Raw genomic sequence first — 17,056 nt, 5'->3', positions numbered from 1 at the left:
CTGGGTCGCCGTGGGACGCAACCTGAAAACACTCAACCTGAAGCAAACGCAACACAAGGTATGACTGTAATGATAATAATAATCACTATTTCTATAGTTCAGTTTCTGTGAGTGTGTGTGCACATTGAGTGCTGCATTTTAACAATAATGTACAGAGGCTAATGCCTGCCTAAATTCCGACTGATCACCAACATTTTTAAATTTTTAAACAGGTCGGAGCGAAACATTATAAACTGAAAGCATTTGCAGATGACCTGGTACTTACTTTGCAAGAGCCTGAATCTAGTACAAAGAAAGTTTTAGAATTAATTCAAGATTTTGGTCAGGTTGCAGGATTTAAGCTGAACAAATTAAAAACGAAAGTATTGGGGAAAAACCTAACATCAGTGGAAAAAGAAAGGTTTCAGAATGAGACGGGGTTAACGGTGGTTAAGAAAGTGAAATACCTGGGTGTTAATATGACTTCAAAAAATTTGAATTTATTTAAAGATAATTATGAGAAATGTTGGAGTGAAGTCAAAAGAGATCTAGAAATTTGGTCAAACATGAAGCTTTCCTTGTTGGGCCGAATAGCAGTTATTAAGATGAATGTGTTGCCTAGAATGTTGTTTTTGTTTCAAACTTTGCAAATATTGGACAAGATGGACTGTTTCAAGAAGTGGCAGAAAGACATATCTAAATTTATCTGGCAGGGCAAAAAGCCCAGAATAAAATTTAAGATTTTAACTGATGCAAAAGATAGAGGGGGGTTTGCCCTGCCGGATTTAAAACTTTACTATGAATCAGCAGCTTTCTGCTGGTTGAAAGAATGGCTGCTTCTTGAGAACACTGACATTTTGGATTTGGAAGGGTATAACAATATGTTTGGGTGGCATGCATATCTTTGGTACGACAAGGTTAAAGCGCATAAAGGGTTCAAAAACCATATTGTCAGGAAAGCATTATATAATGTCTGGATTAGATATAAAGATCTGTTGGAAAGTAAAACTCCAAGGTGGCTGTCACCAATGGAGGCCAAGGCCATCAAAAAATCTAATATGGAGGCTAAATGGCCAAGATATGGAGAAATTTTGGAACAAGAAGGGGACAGATGGAAACTGCAAAGTTTTGAAAAATTAGAAGGGAAAGTGAGAGATTGGCTTCATTATCATCAAATAATGGAAGTGTTTAAAACAGATAGAAAAATTGGCTTCCAGGTGGGGAAATCAAAGCTAGAAACTGAATTGTTAGAACCCAGTACTAAGAATTTGTCAAGAATGTATAGTTTGCTGTTGGAATGGAACACACAAGATGAAATGGTTAAGTCTGCAATGATTAAGTGGGCACAGGACATTGGTCATAATATTTTGTTTGCTGACTGGGAAAGGTTGTGGACCACAGGTATGAAATTTACGGCGTGTAATGCCTTAAGAGAGAATATTATGAAAATGATATATAGATGGTACATGACCCCAGTCAAGCTTGCAAAAATTTACCATTTGCCCGACAACAAATGCTGGAAATGTAAAGAAATTGAAGGAACATTCTTTCACCTTTGGTGGACGTGCCCAAAGATCAAGGCCTTCTGGGAAATGATCTATAATGAAATGAAGAAAGTACTTAGGTACACCTTCTCTAAGAAACCAGAGGCCTTCCTCCTGGGCATTGTCGGCCAATTGGTGTTAAAGAAAGATAGAACATTTTTTATGTACGCTACAACAGCAGCAAGAATACTCATCGCAAAGCACTGGAAGACGCAAGAACTACCCACCGTGGAAGAATGGCAACTGAAGGTGATTGATTATATGGGACTGGCGGAAATGACGAGCAGAATCCGTGACCAGGGAAAAGATACGGCGCAGGAAGATTGGAAAAAGTTTAAAGAGTATCTTAAAAAATATTGTAAGATAATTGAAGTTTAGAAAAATGTTGGATTGGATATTAAGGGGTTAAAAGCAGCAAGGGATAATTAGAAGAAAACAACTGATATTGAAATTACTTTAAGAATAGGGAAAAGATTTGCTGAAAATTGAGTATGAAATTAGAATACAGAAAGGGAAGGTATGAGGAAGTCGCGAAAGTAAGCTTAAAGAAAGTTACAATTGAGCTTATATGTGTTTTATTTTTTGTATTTCTATGTTATGTTCTTTTTTCTTGTTTTTGTTTTTCTTTTTTCTGTTTTTTTGTTATGATGTTTGTTAAAATTCTAATAAAAATTTAATTTAAAAAAAATAAATAAATAAAAAAATAAATTTCTTATTGACATTTTAAAAAAGGATAAACCATTAAAAACAGTGGTGCCGTGCTGATTTATATCTCATTACTTGCTTTCATCCTCACAATAATGTGGGAATCTAGCTTCCCAGGATTCCCATTTTACAGAGGTGGAGACTGAGGCAGTGAGACAGTGGCTTTCAAAAGATTCTCCCGTGGACAGGTAACTGAGGTGTGTTCTGGACCCATCTCTCTGAAACCCAGTAACTACCCCCCCGAGAACCCCCAGAGGTTTCTCTTTTCGCCTCTTGTTGCAATGCATATATGTTTTCAGCAAAAATGAGTCCTTCCCCCGATACGAATCACCTTTGGCACCGATGTCACACAGTGTAATGTTGACACCATGGGCTGAAACGTCCGCCTCTCTTGGCAGCCTCTGTGAATGCGCTTCCCTTAATGTACAAAGAGCAGAACGCTATGCTCATCTGCCCAAATGTGTTCTCCTCTAGCTATGCTATGCGCCGCGCAACAAATCGAACTGACAGAGGAGCTTTTAACCTTTTCTACATGGCAAATTAACATGATTCTGGATGATGGGCCGCAACACAGAGTGTGACAGGTCGAGGTGCCTGAGGATCTCCCTGGACTGCCTTGTCCAATGGCCTTATTTTGTGGAACGGACTACGAACGGTGGGTGGTCATTGAGGAGGGAGAATGAGAACTATGCTGAAAGGAGCGGGACCTGAGGTTTGTCCAGAGAGCTTGGGAAATGGCTGCCTATCAGCCAGCTTGATGGGCCGTTAGCCTGACTGGTCAGAGGAAGGCGGCTCCATCATAACCACAAACTGCTTACTCTGAGATGGAGCCACGGAAGGGATTTTGGAACAGTCTGTTTTTATCTTATCTGTCGAATGCAAACTTTTTCGTTCCAACTGCTTCGTTCCAAAAATTCATTCCCAGTTCCCCCTACCCTTATTCAGAATAGCTGTTTCCACAAGCCACTAAGGTAAGACAATGACCCAATAAAATTCCAAAAAAGACACGGGTGGTGCCTAAGACTTGCCGATCAAAAGTTTGGCGGTTCGAATCCCCGCGATGGGGTGAGCTCCCGTTGCTCGTTCCCTGCTCCTGCCAACCTAGCAGTTTGAAAGCACGTCAAAGTGCAAGTAGATAAATAGGTACCGCTCCGGCGGGAAGGTAAACGGCGTTTCCGTGCGCTGCTCTGGTTCTCCAGAAGCGGCTTAGTCATGCTGGCCACATGACCCAGAAGCTGTATGCCGGCTCCCTCGGCCAGTAAAGCGAGATGAGTCCCGCAACCCCAGAGTCGGTCACGACTGGACCTAATGGTCAGGGGTCCCTTTACCTTTTTAACAGCTAATTGCACACTTATTTAATTAAAGCTAGTTTATTTATTTCAACAAAACTTTATGAACTTGATGCAATGATGCCAGCCTTCCAAAGTCTGACAGTTGTCTACACCTCCAGCAGCCCCCTTGCCTCTAAAAAGGTAAAGGTACCCCTGCCCGTACGGGCCAGTCTTGCCAGACTCTAGGGTTGTGCGCTCATCTCACTCTAGAGGCCGGGAGCCAGCGCTGTCCGCAGACACTTCCGGGTCACGTGGCCAGTGTGACGAAGCTGCATCTGGCGAGCCAGCGCAGCACACGGAACGCCGTTTACCTTCCCGCTAGTAAGCGGTCCCTATTTATCTACTTGCACCCAGGGGTGCTTTCGAACTGCTAGGTTGGCAGGCGCAGGGACCGAACGACGGGAGCGCACCCCGCCGCGGGGATTCGAACCGCCGACCATGCGATCGGCAAGTCCTAGGCGCTGAGGTTTTACCCACAGCGCCACCCGCGTCCCTCCCTTGCCTCTAGCACCCCCCTAAATCATCCTCCTGACCCCCCTGGGGAGGGCAGTACTGCCCACTTTGGGAGCCACGGCGTTAAAGAGACCCAGCTATCTTTTTCTCCTACGAAGTGGAAGGGAATCTGGTTCTAAGAGGCTTCTGTAGAAGAGTCCTCTAGAGTTAGAGAATGGCCATGGGGGTGGCACAGCAGCCCCCAGAAATGGTGGACCTGCTCACGAAATTTCAGGAGATCTGATTTTACGAGCACGTGGTATTTGATAAGGTTTCCCCCTTACCCGAGAAGGCCAGTTGTTCTGGAACACGTCCACTCTGTTCTTGCTAATCTGGGTCAGGATCACGGCCTGAGGAAGGATGCTCAGTATGCGAAGCCTGTCTTGGTCCGTCCGAGAATTCTCCACCAGAGACGCCTGGAGGAACGAAACCACCAGAACGAAGGCAAACGAACACGCAGTTTCGTAACCCAATTGAATCACCCTTGGAGACATTTTTAAGGCAAATGTGCGTGAGAGTGGGGATTTCTCCCCTCTCCCATCCTTGCTAGAGCAGGCTCATTTCGCTCATTTCTGGGTAGGCCACGCATACTTTCTTTCGGCTTTCTAAAAAGCTTGCAAGGTGGAAGAAACTCACTGCTGGAGAGACCAATCGGCTTAACAGAAAACCAGCTCTGCCTACATCGAGTGTCACTGGACTGCAACTCCCATCATCCCTTGCTATTGGCCCATGCTGGCTGGGACTGATGGGAGATGGGGTCCAATAGCATGCGGAGGCTTCCCAACCCAACCCAACCCAACCCAACCCAACCCAACCCAACCCAACCCAACTGACCATTGTTCTGAATTCTCTCCCACTCTGTTTATGGACCCTCAAAGGGCTGCCTGCCCTTGAGACTGACCCAGAAACTCCAGTGGGTCCAGAATGCCGCAGTGACACTCCTTACGGGGTCCTCGCTGCAGGATCACCTTCACCCGGTGCTCTACCAGCTGCACTGGCTCCTGGTGGAGTACAGGATCAGGTTTAAGGTGCTGGTTTTAACCTTTAAAGCCCTATACGGCCTAGGACCCTTGTACCTACGGGACCACCTCTCCTGGTATGTCCCATGGAGGACCTTACGGGCTTCAAACAAAAACATCTTGGAGGTCCCGGGCCACAGGGAGGTTCAGCTGGCCTCAACCAGAGCCAGGGCTTTTTCGGCTGTGGCCCCGATCTGGTGGAACACTCTGTCACAAGAGACTAGGGCCCTGTGGGACTTGACATCTTTCCACAGGGCCTGCAAGACAGAGCTGTTCCACCAGCCAAGGCACAGTCTGACCCCCTCCTTTGGTAATCCTCACAGAACTCTAGCCCAATGGTTGCCATTAATTTGATTTTGAATTGATCTTAGAATGAATTGATTTTAGGGTGCTGTGTTGCTTTTATTGTTGTTAGTTGCTCTGAGCCTGGCTTCGGCTGGGGAGGGCAGGATATAAATAAAAATTTATTATTATTATTATTAAACAAAAAGCTGTTCCTGCAGTCTGTGGGTCTGCAGCTTAGAGTACGGGGTGATTGTGGAAATCTTGGTGGACCCAAATGGATCTCCTGCTGCATATCCTTCGCGCATTCCCTCTTGGGAATGCCCACCAAACAAAGTCTGGTCAGAACTGAATAGACACTTCCAGACTTAACGCTAAATCCTGGCAAATGAGCCGCCCTAGCCGCTAGAGGGCCTTGAAAATTTCTGTCCCGGGCTTCTTCGACTCGTCTGCCCATGTACTATCTGAAACTCAAAGGGCACATGCATTGTCAGGCATGAAATATATCGGCATTATTTCCAGTTCTGCTACCCCACTCAGGGCCGTCTTTACCTGGGGGTGCAAGGGGTGTGGGGCATCTGGGCACCAAATTCTTGGGGGGGCAAGGGGTGCCAGGCGCCCGCCCCTGAAGCCGCCTAAGCTCTTAACTATCTACCTCTTATGAAATAATAAATAATTTTGATGAAGCTAGAAAAACAAAATACATATATACCTAGGTATTACCGAAATGTATACCTACCGTTTCACTAAAGGACTTTGTGCACTCATTTACCTCACATGTGCCGTGCCTGTCATTCACAACGGCAGCACCTGTCATTCACAACAGCGCCGCGCACGTGAAATTTGGGGGTGCTGGGCAGATCTTTGCACCCCGGCGGCGCATGTGCTAAAGACAGGGCTGACCCCACTACACCTTGCTCCCCTCCCTCCAAAGGTTTGCCCATGAGGAGATGCCCCACTCGGGCCGAGAGCTCTTCCTTGCCGCTGCCTTAAATGAGCAAACAAACCCGGGCTGTCTAACCTGCGTGATTTTCGAGTCTGCCATGAACTGGATGGCAGCTGCCGCCTCGTCCTCTGTGATCAGAAGTCCGTCAAGGTGAGTCAGAGCCCTCAGCTGGCCAATCACACTCAAGCGTACGGAGGCTGGCTGGGGGGGGGGGGAAGAGAGAAAAACAAGAGTGGGATGACCTTGGATGGAAGCATTCAGTGGTGTGGAATGTATCTTCACTGAAGCAGTCAAGTACAACATTTTCCTGTTGCCTAGAGTGGACACATGGGAATGTGGCTCCAGACAGGGAGGACTTCCTGTCATACCTGTTCTGGAGCCACCTCTCCTTCTGTGTGACCAGGTAGATGGGCGTGAGCCTAGCAGACCCAGTAAAATAGCTAGCCATGCAGCCATCTCCTCCTTTTCTCCTTTCAAGCTTCCCTCTTGGACCTCCTCTTCTGGCTCTTAGCCAGCACATGGCCCATCCTTACAGAGGATGGAAGCCACAAGGAAGAAAGTCTTAGGCCCAGCTCAGACTTCTTTTCTCTACAAACGTAACCGCAAGATAAAGCCTGCCTTCAGATTACTGCTGTGAACTGAATGTAAGGAAACTTTGCTCTTACTTTTAAACAAGACTGTTGTGCTATTATTATTTTAAGAGGGAAATAGGGGAAACTTACCTGGAACAAGCCAGACTGGACAAAGCCAGATTGATTTGCTTAATTTAAACGATTCTAATGAATCCATCAACTTGCTTCCAGCAATCTGCAAGGGAATGTGCTCTTCTGCTTGCTCACTAGCGTGAGTGAGGAGGGATAATATTTAATCCATGTATCCTCTCCTACTTTCCTCAACATTCCCGCAGGTGGTGGCTCCTACCCCAAAGTGCAAGTTATCCCGGGCCCTGCATTGGTCACCTTCCATGGACAGCTTAAGAACATTTGTGTTTACCAAGGCGTAGGGATGGAGGAAATATGTGACGCTGTTTGCATTTTATTGAGAAGCTACCAGATTTAGTCCTGCCTTATGGCTATATTGCTTTTAGTTATTTTATTAGTTCTTATTTATGTTTTGCTGTTTATTCCTCTCTTATTGGGAAAGCAACGTATAAACGACTGAGGGTGCAATGAGATTAAGGGCCACTATCTGAACGATAATCTTGGTCATTGGATTGCCCTTTTTACCCATTGCTGTCTTTTTATTTGTATATACTGTATTGCTTGTTTTATTTTGCTATGGCCGTTGGCTAATACAAATAAAGTTTCTCCTAATCTTAACGTATAAACGAGGCAACTGAATGGACAGCAAATGAAAGGAACAGCAAATGAAATTCAGCACGGCCTTCTCTAACGCACTACTATAAATAATAATGGAAATAATAATAATAATTTATTATTTATACCCCGTCCATCTGGCTGGGCTTCCCCAGCCACTCTGGGCGGCTTCCAACAGAATATTAAAATACAATAATCTATTAAACATTAAAAGCTTCCCTAAACAGGGCCGCCTTCAGATGTCTTCTAAAAGTCTGGTAGTTGTTTTCCTCCTTGACATCTGGTGGGAGAGCGTTCCACAGAGCGGGCGCCACCACCGAGAAGGCCCTCTGCCTGGTTCCCTGTAACTTGGCTTCTCGCAGGGAGGGAACCGCCAGAAGGCCCTCAGCGCTGGACCTCAGTGTCTGGGCAGAACGATGGGGGTGGAGAGGCAGGAGGGGAAAGTAGCTTCCACAACAGCATCATATCCAACACAGAAGTAGCTGCAGGATGTGGGAAACCTCTGGCAACATCTGCAGGCCAGAGGCTCCCCATCGCTGCCGTCCTATAACAGCACTCACAGGAGAAACGGGAAATTGTCCTAGTAGCATTAAGAAAGAGCAGCGGTAATGGGGCTCACCTGAAAGGCAGCACTGAAGTAAAAAAAAAAGACCCCATTCTTGTGTTTGATTGTTTTTTGTTTCGTTACAAGTTCAGGAGGAGATCTACCTTATGCCATGGGTTATGACGGATATCAAGACTAAGCACCATGGGGGTATGTTTCCGTAAGACGCCAATTTCCTCCCCGGCCTTCTTCAGCTGGTTCCAGCTCAAGTCCAAATACTTCAGTTTGTTTAGGCCTCTGATGCCCTCCAGGGTGATCACGTGGTTATGGCTGGCGTCAAAATATTCCAGGTTCGGCTGCAGCAGAAGTAAGAAGGGTGAGGATGACTTGAAAAGCAAGCAGCTAAGAAACTAATTCATTTGCAGAACAACGTGCATGGTATTACAATTGTATTGGGTGGTTTGGCAGTGGAGCTGTCAGTTTGCATTTCTTGGTGCAGAAAGTATTGATCTGATGTGTAGAGATCTTTCCTATTCTACTCAATTCAAGAGGGTTCTGGAAGCTTCTCTGAGTGAAAGAAGCAAGCAGAAGGTTCATGATGTTTGGGTTATTCCTTCAGAGAAGCTGAGTACAGCTGGCTTAAACTGGTTCTGTCATCTTTGTCAAGGTCATGGAGACTATAATACAGTGGTGCCTCGCAAGACGAAAATAATCCGTTCCGCGAGTCTCTTCGTCTAGCGGTTTTTTCGTCTTGTGAAGCAACCCTATTAGCGGCTTAGCGGATTAGCGCTATTAGCGGTTTAGCGGCTATTAAAGGCTTAGTGGTTTAGCGGCTAAAAGGCTATTAGCAGCTTAGCGGTTATTAAAGGCTTAGCGGCTTAGCGGCTAAAAGGCTATTAGCGGCTTACCGGCTTAGAAAAAGGGGGGGGAGCAAAAAAAAATCGCAAGACTCTCAAGACGTTTCCGTCTTGCGAAGCAAGCCCATAGGGAAAATCGTCTTGCGAAGCGTATCGAAAAACGGAAAACCCTTTCGTCTAGTGGGTTTTTCGTCTTGCGACGCATTCGTCTTGCGGGGCACCACTGTAATGCCAGAAGGAGCCTGGGTTTCACTTTCTCTTTCTTTTCCTTTTGGTGTGGTGTTTTGTACATAGCATGCTTAGTGTTAAGGGTTAGACTTATTATAAGTTATTGCAAATTTAAGTTAAGTCTGCTGCAACTGGATTTTTTACAGACAGGGCCAATCCTGATTGTATTGGATTTGTGACCATTGTGCTCATTTGCCTTCAGTAGCAGTAAAGCTTTGCTGGATGAAATATTACCGTAATTGCCTCTGGTCTATTTCTTGGGAATCCTGCAACAGGCTTAAGCTTTTACTCTGCTAACTATACGTCAGAGTTCTGCTCCGGAGTTCTAGATATCCCTTGGGGGTCCCTTCCAGCTCTTCAATTCTATGATCTATGAAGTCACATCAAAGGTTTTAAGCAGATAAATATTATATCCAATGATGTCCAAAGATGTGCGTTTCCCCATGAAAAACTCCCTTCACTTCAGGGCTTTTTCACTTTGTGCCTTAAATTCAACCTTAAATTTAATTTTTACGAACATACCCACTCTAATGAGAAAAAATATAGCGGCATAACTCTTACCAAGTGGTAAACGTCATCTAAACAGGTGAATTCGTTAAAGCTAATGATGAGTTTGCGAAGCCCAGTGAGCTTGGAGATGTCTCGCAGTTTGCTCAGCCTGTTTCCATGCAGATTCAGAATCTGCGTTGAAAGAGAAGAGGGGGTTGAATGATCTTCTGCATGCAAGGCAGCTGCTACCCTGCCACTGAGCCACAACATCTGGATTGGGATTTGTAATGATTACAGGGGTTGCTCGTGCGTAAGTTGCCGCCACTCCTGGCTAGTGTGCCTGGTTAAGCCTTTTCTGTCTGGACAGCCCTTCACTTCGTGGCTGTTTCAGTCGCTAGCAGAATCCGTCAGTGGGCGTTTCTTAAACCTTTTCCAGCATAAAAGCTGTTTGACTCCAAGTCTCCTCCTACTCTCTCTGCGCAGAAGTCTTCTGCGCAGAGAGGGTGTGGGTAGCGGAGGACCCGTGCTCTCCTCGCTGGTCTCCGGCGAGGAGTCCTGGAGCCCCCTTGCCGATTCTCCCATCTGCCCCCCTTTATCCCTGGTGTTACGCTCATTTCCTTCCCCAGCTGATGAGCTGCCTCTCTCCCTGCTGGGCCCTTCTCCAGCATCGCTTGGGAGCCTTGCCTCCGCCTCTGGCTCCGATGTCAGTTCCCTGACAGGATTGAAAATTTTATTATGGGATTGGGCTTCTGTATTGCTCCGCTACATTGGTCCTTTTGCTTTCTTTAAAAAAGAAACAGAAAAAAACCCAAGCTCTGCCCCTTTTCAATATAATTGGGACAGTTCCATGTTTAGTCACATCTGGCCCTAAAAGTCTTGCTGGAAAAACTCTCCCCTCTTCACCATTGCAATGGAGAGGCAGTGTGGCCTAGTGGCTAGAGCGGGAGGCCAGGGGTTCATATCCCCACTAAGCTCGCTGGGTGACCATGGCTAGTCACTATGTCTTGGCGTAACCTACCTCCCAGGGATGTTGTGAGGATAAAATGGAAGGCGGGGGGCAGAGAACCACACATGCTTGTTTGAGGAAATGTGAGATATAAATGCAACAATACATTAAAAGACGATGAAGTTACATTCTCTTCTCCTTCCACCTCCACTGCCAGGAGATTCTTCAGTCTGACTCCCTACCACCATCCATCTGTGAAATCCTGACCTGCCTAGAGAGGTGCAAGGAGACTGTGGTGGTTTTTTAATATATTGTTCTTATTCCTTATTGAAGGGGGGGAAAGAATTTTGTAGCCAGTATAAAATTCGAAGTGCACAAGGTAAAAAAAAAAAGACGTGCAAAGAACAATGGTTCAGATAAAAGGTAAAGGTAAAGGTACCCCTGCCCGTACGGGCCAGTCTTGACAGACTCTGGGGTTGTGCGCCCATCTCACTCAAGAGGCCGGGGGCCAGCGCTGTCCGGAGACACTTCCGGGTCACGTGGCCAGTGTGACATCGCTGCTCTGGCGAGCCAGAGCCGCACACGGAAAACGCCGTTTACCTTCCCGCTAGTAAGCGGTCCCTATTTATCTACTTGCACCCGGGAGTGCTTTCGAACTGCTAGGTTGGCAGGCGCTGGGACCGAGCAACGGGAGCGCACCCCGCAGCAGGGATTCGAACCGCCGACCTTTCGATCGGCAAGCCCTAGGCGCTGAGGCTTTTACCCACAGCGCCACCCGCGTCCCTAATGGTTCAGATACACTCGTGTAAATAAAAGAGAGACACATACATACAAACTTATAAGCTTACAAGGTATATGCCATATTTTTCCCTCCTAAAAAGTAAGGGGAAATGTGTGAGCGTCTAATGGGGCGAATGCAGGCTGCACAGCTATCCCAGAAGCCAGAACAGCAGGAGGGACTGCTGCTTTCGCTACGCAGTGATCCCTCTTGCTGTTCTGGCCGCTTCGCTGGAGAGGCGCTGCGCAGAGAGGAAGAGAAATTTTTTTCCTTGTTCTCCTCTAAAACCAGGTGCGTCTTATGGTTGGGTGCGTCTTATAGAACGAAAAATACAGTAAGTGGTGTGGCAAGGCAAAAACAAAAGTCCCCCCAACTTCAGGGAATGGGAAGAGTTTGCGGTCTCCTTTGGAAACAGCACCGTGTCGCTTCGATTCTGCAATAACACCGTGTAACAGAACCTGCTCACCATTATCTGACTGTAGATGTTGGCCTTGGCTACCGCCAGCACCGTCTTTTCATCCAGGCAAACGATTTTGGGCTTGGGCTTAATGATAGGCTTCATGCTTAGAACTTCGTCGTCGCGTTGCAAATCCCGAGAAAGCACAAATCCTGCCGAGTTTCTCCTTCCTTCCTCCCCGGTCACGTTGCTGAGCGACGAGAACAGAGGCTCCACTTTGACCTAGGCAGAAGACCCAGAGCTTTCTCTCTTTGCCACAGCTTGTTACTGCATTTCCTTTGTTTAACTAAACAGATATATAAACGAGCTAAGCGAGAGTCATAAAGATGCTTCGGTGCAACACTCAGCACGTGTGGTGGGGGGAAGCCGGTGATTCTCCAGGCGTCGTTGGACTATAGCTTTCATCCTCCAACACCTGGAGGGCCAAAGGCTCCCAGCTCCTGACTTAGGTAAAGGTAAAGGTACCCCTGCCCGTACGGGCCAGTCTTGACAGACTCTAGGGTTGTGCGCCCATCTCACTCAAGAGGCACTTCCGGGTCACGTGGCCAGCATGACATTGCTGCTCTGGCGAGCCAGAGCCGCACACGGAAACGCCGTTTACCTTCCCGCTAGTAAGCGATCCCTATTTATCTTCTTGCACCCGGGAGTGCTTTCGAACTGCTAGGTTGGCAGGCGCTGGGACCGAACAATGGGAGCGCACCCCGCCACGGGGATTCGAACCGCCGACCTTTCGATCGGCAAGCCCTAGGCGCTGAGGCTTTTACCCACAGCGCCACCCGCGTCCCACCAGCTCTTGACTTAGGAGGACCAAAAATAAATAAATAAATAAAATAAAGCCCGGATCTGCTCCTCTCTAGATTTGACCCTTTGCAAATTAGCTTGGGGTCCAACCGCTGAAGTGGGGGTGAGCCCCTTTAATTAAAGGCAGAGCTTGCTAATTGAGAAAGATGTGGCCATGTGTAGGTGGCGGAATGAGTGTGTGCTATCTGTTAGAATTCCTTGCAGTCATGGGATTGTTTGTCTATCACATAACGGTGTATGTTTTGACTCCACAGAGTGGGAAGTGATGGAGACAGGATGTTTGTGTTACTGTGTTCCGTGAAGTGGGACTATTGTCCTTTGTTATTTTTCTCTTTGCTGCCTGATGCTAAAGAGAGAGGGAGCCATGTTGCAGTGCTCCGTGTGTGTTTATATGTAAATAAAGTAGATTAGCCAAAATGCTGAGTTGCTGAGGTCTGTCATGCATGATGCGCAAACTCTGCGGATCCCTAAGTGTGCCAGTGTCGGTTGGCATCGGTCGCTGTGATGTTCGGGCAGAAGAAAGCTTATGAAGCTCCCGAACGATCGACCAGGAGGGAACATGCCAGTTGGGCATGTGTCTCTGCCAGGGTCCTACCAGGACAATATCTGTCCATTTCAGTTTCGTAGACTTGGAAGGTACCCCCAGTGATCATTTAGTCCAACCCCTTGCAATGCAGGAATCTCGACTCAAGGATCCCTGACAGATGGCCATCCAACCTCTGCTTAACAACCTCCAAGGGAGGAGAGTCCACCACCTTCTGAAGGAGCCTGTTCCACGGCCAAACAGTTCTTACTGTGGCGTGGCATACATTTCCGTCGTGTGGCCCCTTTAACTGCAGGGGCAAGCTGTCGAGCCTGTATCACAGCTAGCACTGCCACTGTGGCGACAGCAGTGGCAGCAGCGGCAACAGCAAGCAATGCATTCCTTGTGGGACAGATCTGCTGCCCCTGTAGATCCTCGCACCTGAGGCAGCCAGGTCACCTTGCCTCATGAATGGGCCGGCCCTGACTAAATGGCAGCAGCTCCTCAGGATGCATGATAACTCTGTAACTAAAAGGTAAAAATGGTAAAGGACCCCTGGACAGTTAAGTCCAGTCAAAGGCGACTAAGGGGTGTGGTGCTCATCTCACATCAGGCCGAGGGAACCGGTGTTTGTCCACAGACAGCTTTCCGGGTCATGTGGCCAGCAGGACTAAGCTGCTTCTGATGCAACGGGACACCGTGATGGAAGTCAGAGTGCACGGAAATGCCATTTCCCTTCGCGCCGCAGTGGTACCTATTTATCTACTTGCACTGGTGTGCTTTCAAACTGCTAGGTTGGCAGGAGCAGGGACTGAGCAACGGGAGCTCACCCCATTCGCGGGGATTCGAACCGCCGACCTTCCGATCGGCAAGCCCAGGCACATTTGCAAAGGGGATCTCTACACTAGCCCCTCCGCGCTGAACGCATTGGTAGGGAGCAGGAAGCGCGTACCAACGTGATGTACTCAAACTCTACGATGTACTCGGGCAGAACCAGGTCGTGATCGAACACAAACCACTCGCACTGTCGCAGGTTGCAGTCGCAGTTCTTGTAGTCCAGAGAAGAACAGACCTCTGAAGCTGAAAGGCAAGAACAGGAATGGCGGGTTCTCTTACGGATTCCCCACCCCTCCGGATAACGGTTATGGAAGTTTTGAAGTTGTAAGAACAGGAGACATTTCCAGAAGGAAAATAAGAAAGAGAGGAGAGAAGGAGAGCCTGCAGGATCAGGCCAATGGTCCAGCATCCTCTTCTCACAGTCGCCAACCAGGTGCCCACAGGAAACCCACAAGAAAAGTTCCTGAGCACAAGAGCAATACTCTCCTGTGGTTTCCAGCTGCCTCCAGCTCCACCATAGCCAGCAGCCATAATTAGACCTCTGCCCCACACAACAGCAGAGCTTTAGGACCAGCTGCCTTCCTGGGTGGACAGACCCTATTTGCCCCTGCAAAGCATGTGCAGAAACCCTATTTATTAAGAACACAGCTGGTTACATCTGGTTAAAAACAAAGCAGCAAAAACAATAACCCACCCACCTCCCGTACCACAGAAACATTTAAAAAGGCTGTAGAGTGTTAATCAGCCAAAGGCCTCATTGAAGAGGAACGTTTGTGCCTGGCACCTAAAGGTGTATAATGAAGGTGCCAGGCGAGTCTCCCTGGGGAGAGCATCCCACAAACGGGGAGCCACTGTGGAGGAGGCCAGTTTTCCCATTGCCCATCGCAGCCTGTCTTTGCATGCAGGGGAAACCCCTAACTCACTGAGGATTTAAGACAAGTCGAAGCCATTTCCCGGGGTGTGGCTGCTGCCACATGCTGACAGCTCCTGGGAGCCACAGGTGAGAGCTGAGTGCAGGGGGGACCAAAGATGGAAAAACTATACAACATGTCTCCCACCAGAGGTACTAACCCTCCCTTAACACACCCCATACCCCATCCCACGTATGCTTTTGAGAAAAATAGAATCGTAGAGTCCAGTCCAACCCCCTGCAATACAGGAATATACAGCTGCCCCATGTGGGGATCGAACCTGCAACCTTGGCGTCATCAGCACCATGCTCTAGGCAATCCAGCTATCCAGGCTGCCCCAGGAGGGTCAGCACTTGTCACAAGAGCTCTGGTGGAACAGGACAAAGGCCCATCTAGTCCAGCAATTCGTTCTAAATAAGGTTACCAGACGTTCCAGTTTCCCGGGGACAGTCCCCAGATTTACAAATCAGTCCCCTGACAAAATCCTATCATTCCTACTGAAGTTGAAAAGTGTCCCCTGATTCACTGGGAAAAAAATCTGGTAACCTTATACAGCAGCCCTTTTGCCCCACTTGAGATTCCCAGCGGCTCGTATTCAGAGGCATATCTCCTCCGACAGCGGAGGCAGAACGTCGCCACCATTGCTGTGAGCCACGCCACCCCAAGCACACCATCTTCCTGCTTTCTCTGTACTAGGGCAGATCACAGCTTTTGGAGCACACCAAAGCAGAAAAAGAATGCAAAGGTTTCAAATAAATGCAGAGGCTTCATGTGTGAGGCTGGATCTCCCTCTAGCGGCTACTCGCTGCCTTGCTATTTTCTTCCGGTAGCAGCAAAGGCAAAGGTAAAGGTAAAGGGAGCCCTGACCGTTAGGTCCAGTTGTGACTGACTCTGGGGTTGCGGCGCTCATCTCGCTTTATTGGCTGAGGGAGCCGGCGTACAGCTTCTGGGTCATGTGGCCAGCATGACTAAGCCGCTTCTGGCAAACCAGAGCAGCGCACGGAAACGCCATTTCCCTTCCCGCCGGAGTGGTACCTATAATCTACTTGCACTTTTTGGCGTGCTTTTGAACTGCTAGGTCGGCAGGAGCAGGGACCGAGCAACGGGAACTCACCCCGTCGCGGGGATACGAAGCACCGACCTTCTGATCGGCAAGTCCTAGGCTCTGTGGTTTAACCCACAGCGCCACCCGAGTCCCATCCGGTAGCAGTGGATGAGTGGAAATATCTGCTCTCTCCTGAGCTTTTTCTAGGCCCTCTCTCTCCCTCTGCACCAGAGTCCTCAGACAAATGGAGACTTCCATTCTTTGCGGGGTGTGGGTGGGTGTCCAAATAGCTTACAAAAGCTTTCCAAATGACTTAAAGCTAATTGGGACGTATCTGAAACAGACTGAATGGTCAAAACACATCTATAACTGGTCGTTCTGCAAGAACTGGGAATCATAGAATTGTAGAGTGGGAAGAGGACAGTGTTCTTGAAGCGACAAACATGAGTCTGACCAAGCTGCGGGAGGCAGTGGAAGACAGGAGTGCCTGGCGTGCTCTGGTCCATGGGGTCACGAAGAGTCGGACACGACTAAACCACTAAACAACAACAACAGAGTGGGAAGGCACAATCGAGGGTCTTCTGCTCCAACCCCCTGCAATGCAAGAATCTCAGCTAAATAACCTCCAACAGATGACCACACACTTGGTTTACTGGTAGTACATGTGAAAAGGACCACAAGCTTAACGTGAGTCAACAGTGTGATGCAGCAGCAAAAAAAGCTAATGCCATTCTAGGCTGCATCAACAGAAGTCTAGTGTCCAGATCAAGGGAAGTATTAGTAGCTCTCTATTCTGCCTTGGTCAGACCACACTTGGCATACTGTGTCCAATTCAGGGAACCCCAATTTAAGAAGGATGTTGACAAGCTGGAAGGTGTGCAGAGGACGGCAGCCAAGATGATCCAGGGTCTGGAAACCAAGCCTGATGAGGAATGGTTGAAGGAGCTGGGTATGTTTAGCCTGGAAAAGAGGAGGCTGAGAGGAGATACGACAGCCATCTTCAAATGTCTCAAGGGCTGTCACATG

General features: G+C 48.0%; 1 protein-coding gene across 2 annotated transcripts in view; it reads right to left on the bottom strand.

Moving 5' to 3' along the window:
• LRRC9 (leucine rich repeat containing 9) overlaps nucleotides 1-17,056 on the bottom strand; it is a 76,136-nt gene that overhangs the window by 29,218 nt on the left and 29,862 nt on the right. For both annotated transcript variants that reach the window (XM_077920883.1, XM_077920906.1), the window contains 6 exons: nucleotides 14,190-14,317; nucleotides 11,923-12,135; nucleotides 9,805-9,924; nucleotides 8,323-8,514; nucleotides 6,374-6,499; nucleotides 4,336-4,467 (listed from right to left, as the gene is read on the bottom strand). In XM_077920883.1, coding sequence (XP_077777009.1) covers nucleotides 4,336-4,467; nucleotides 6,374-6,499; nucleotides 8,323-8,514; nucleotides 9,805-9,924; nucleotides 11,923-12,135; nucleotides 14,190-14,317 — 911 coding nt within the window. The remainder of the gene's footprint in view (nucleotides 1-4,335; nucleotides 4,468-6,373; nucleotides 6,500-8,322; nucleotides 8,515-9,804; nucleotides 9,925-11,922; nucleotides 12,136-14,189; nucleotides 14,318-17,056) is intronic.

Source organism: Podarcis muralis, chromosome 1 (assembly GCF_964188315.1).
Source record: "Podarcis muralis chromosome 1, rPodMur119.hap1.1, whole genome shotgun sequence".
NCBI classification, from domain to species: Eukaryota; Metazoa; Chordata; class Lepidosauria; order Squamata; family Lacertidae; genus Podarcis; species Podarcis muralis.
The sequence above is the reverse complement of the archived record's forward strand: the minus strand, read 5'-3'. Positions and strand labels throughout refer to the sequence as shown.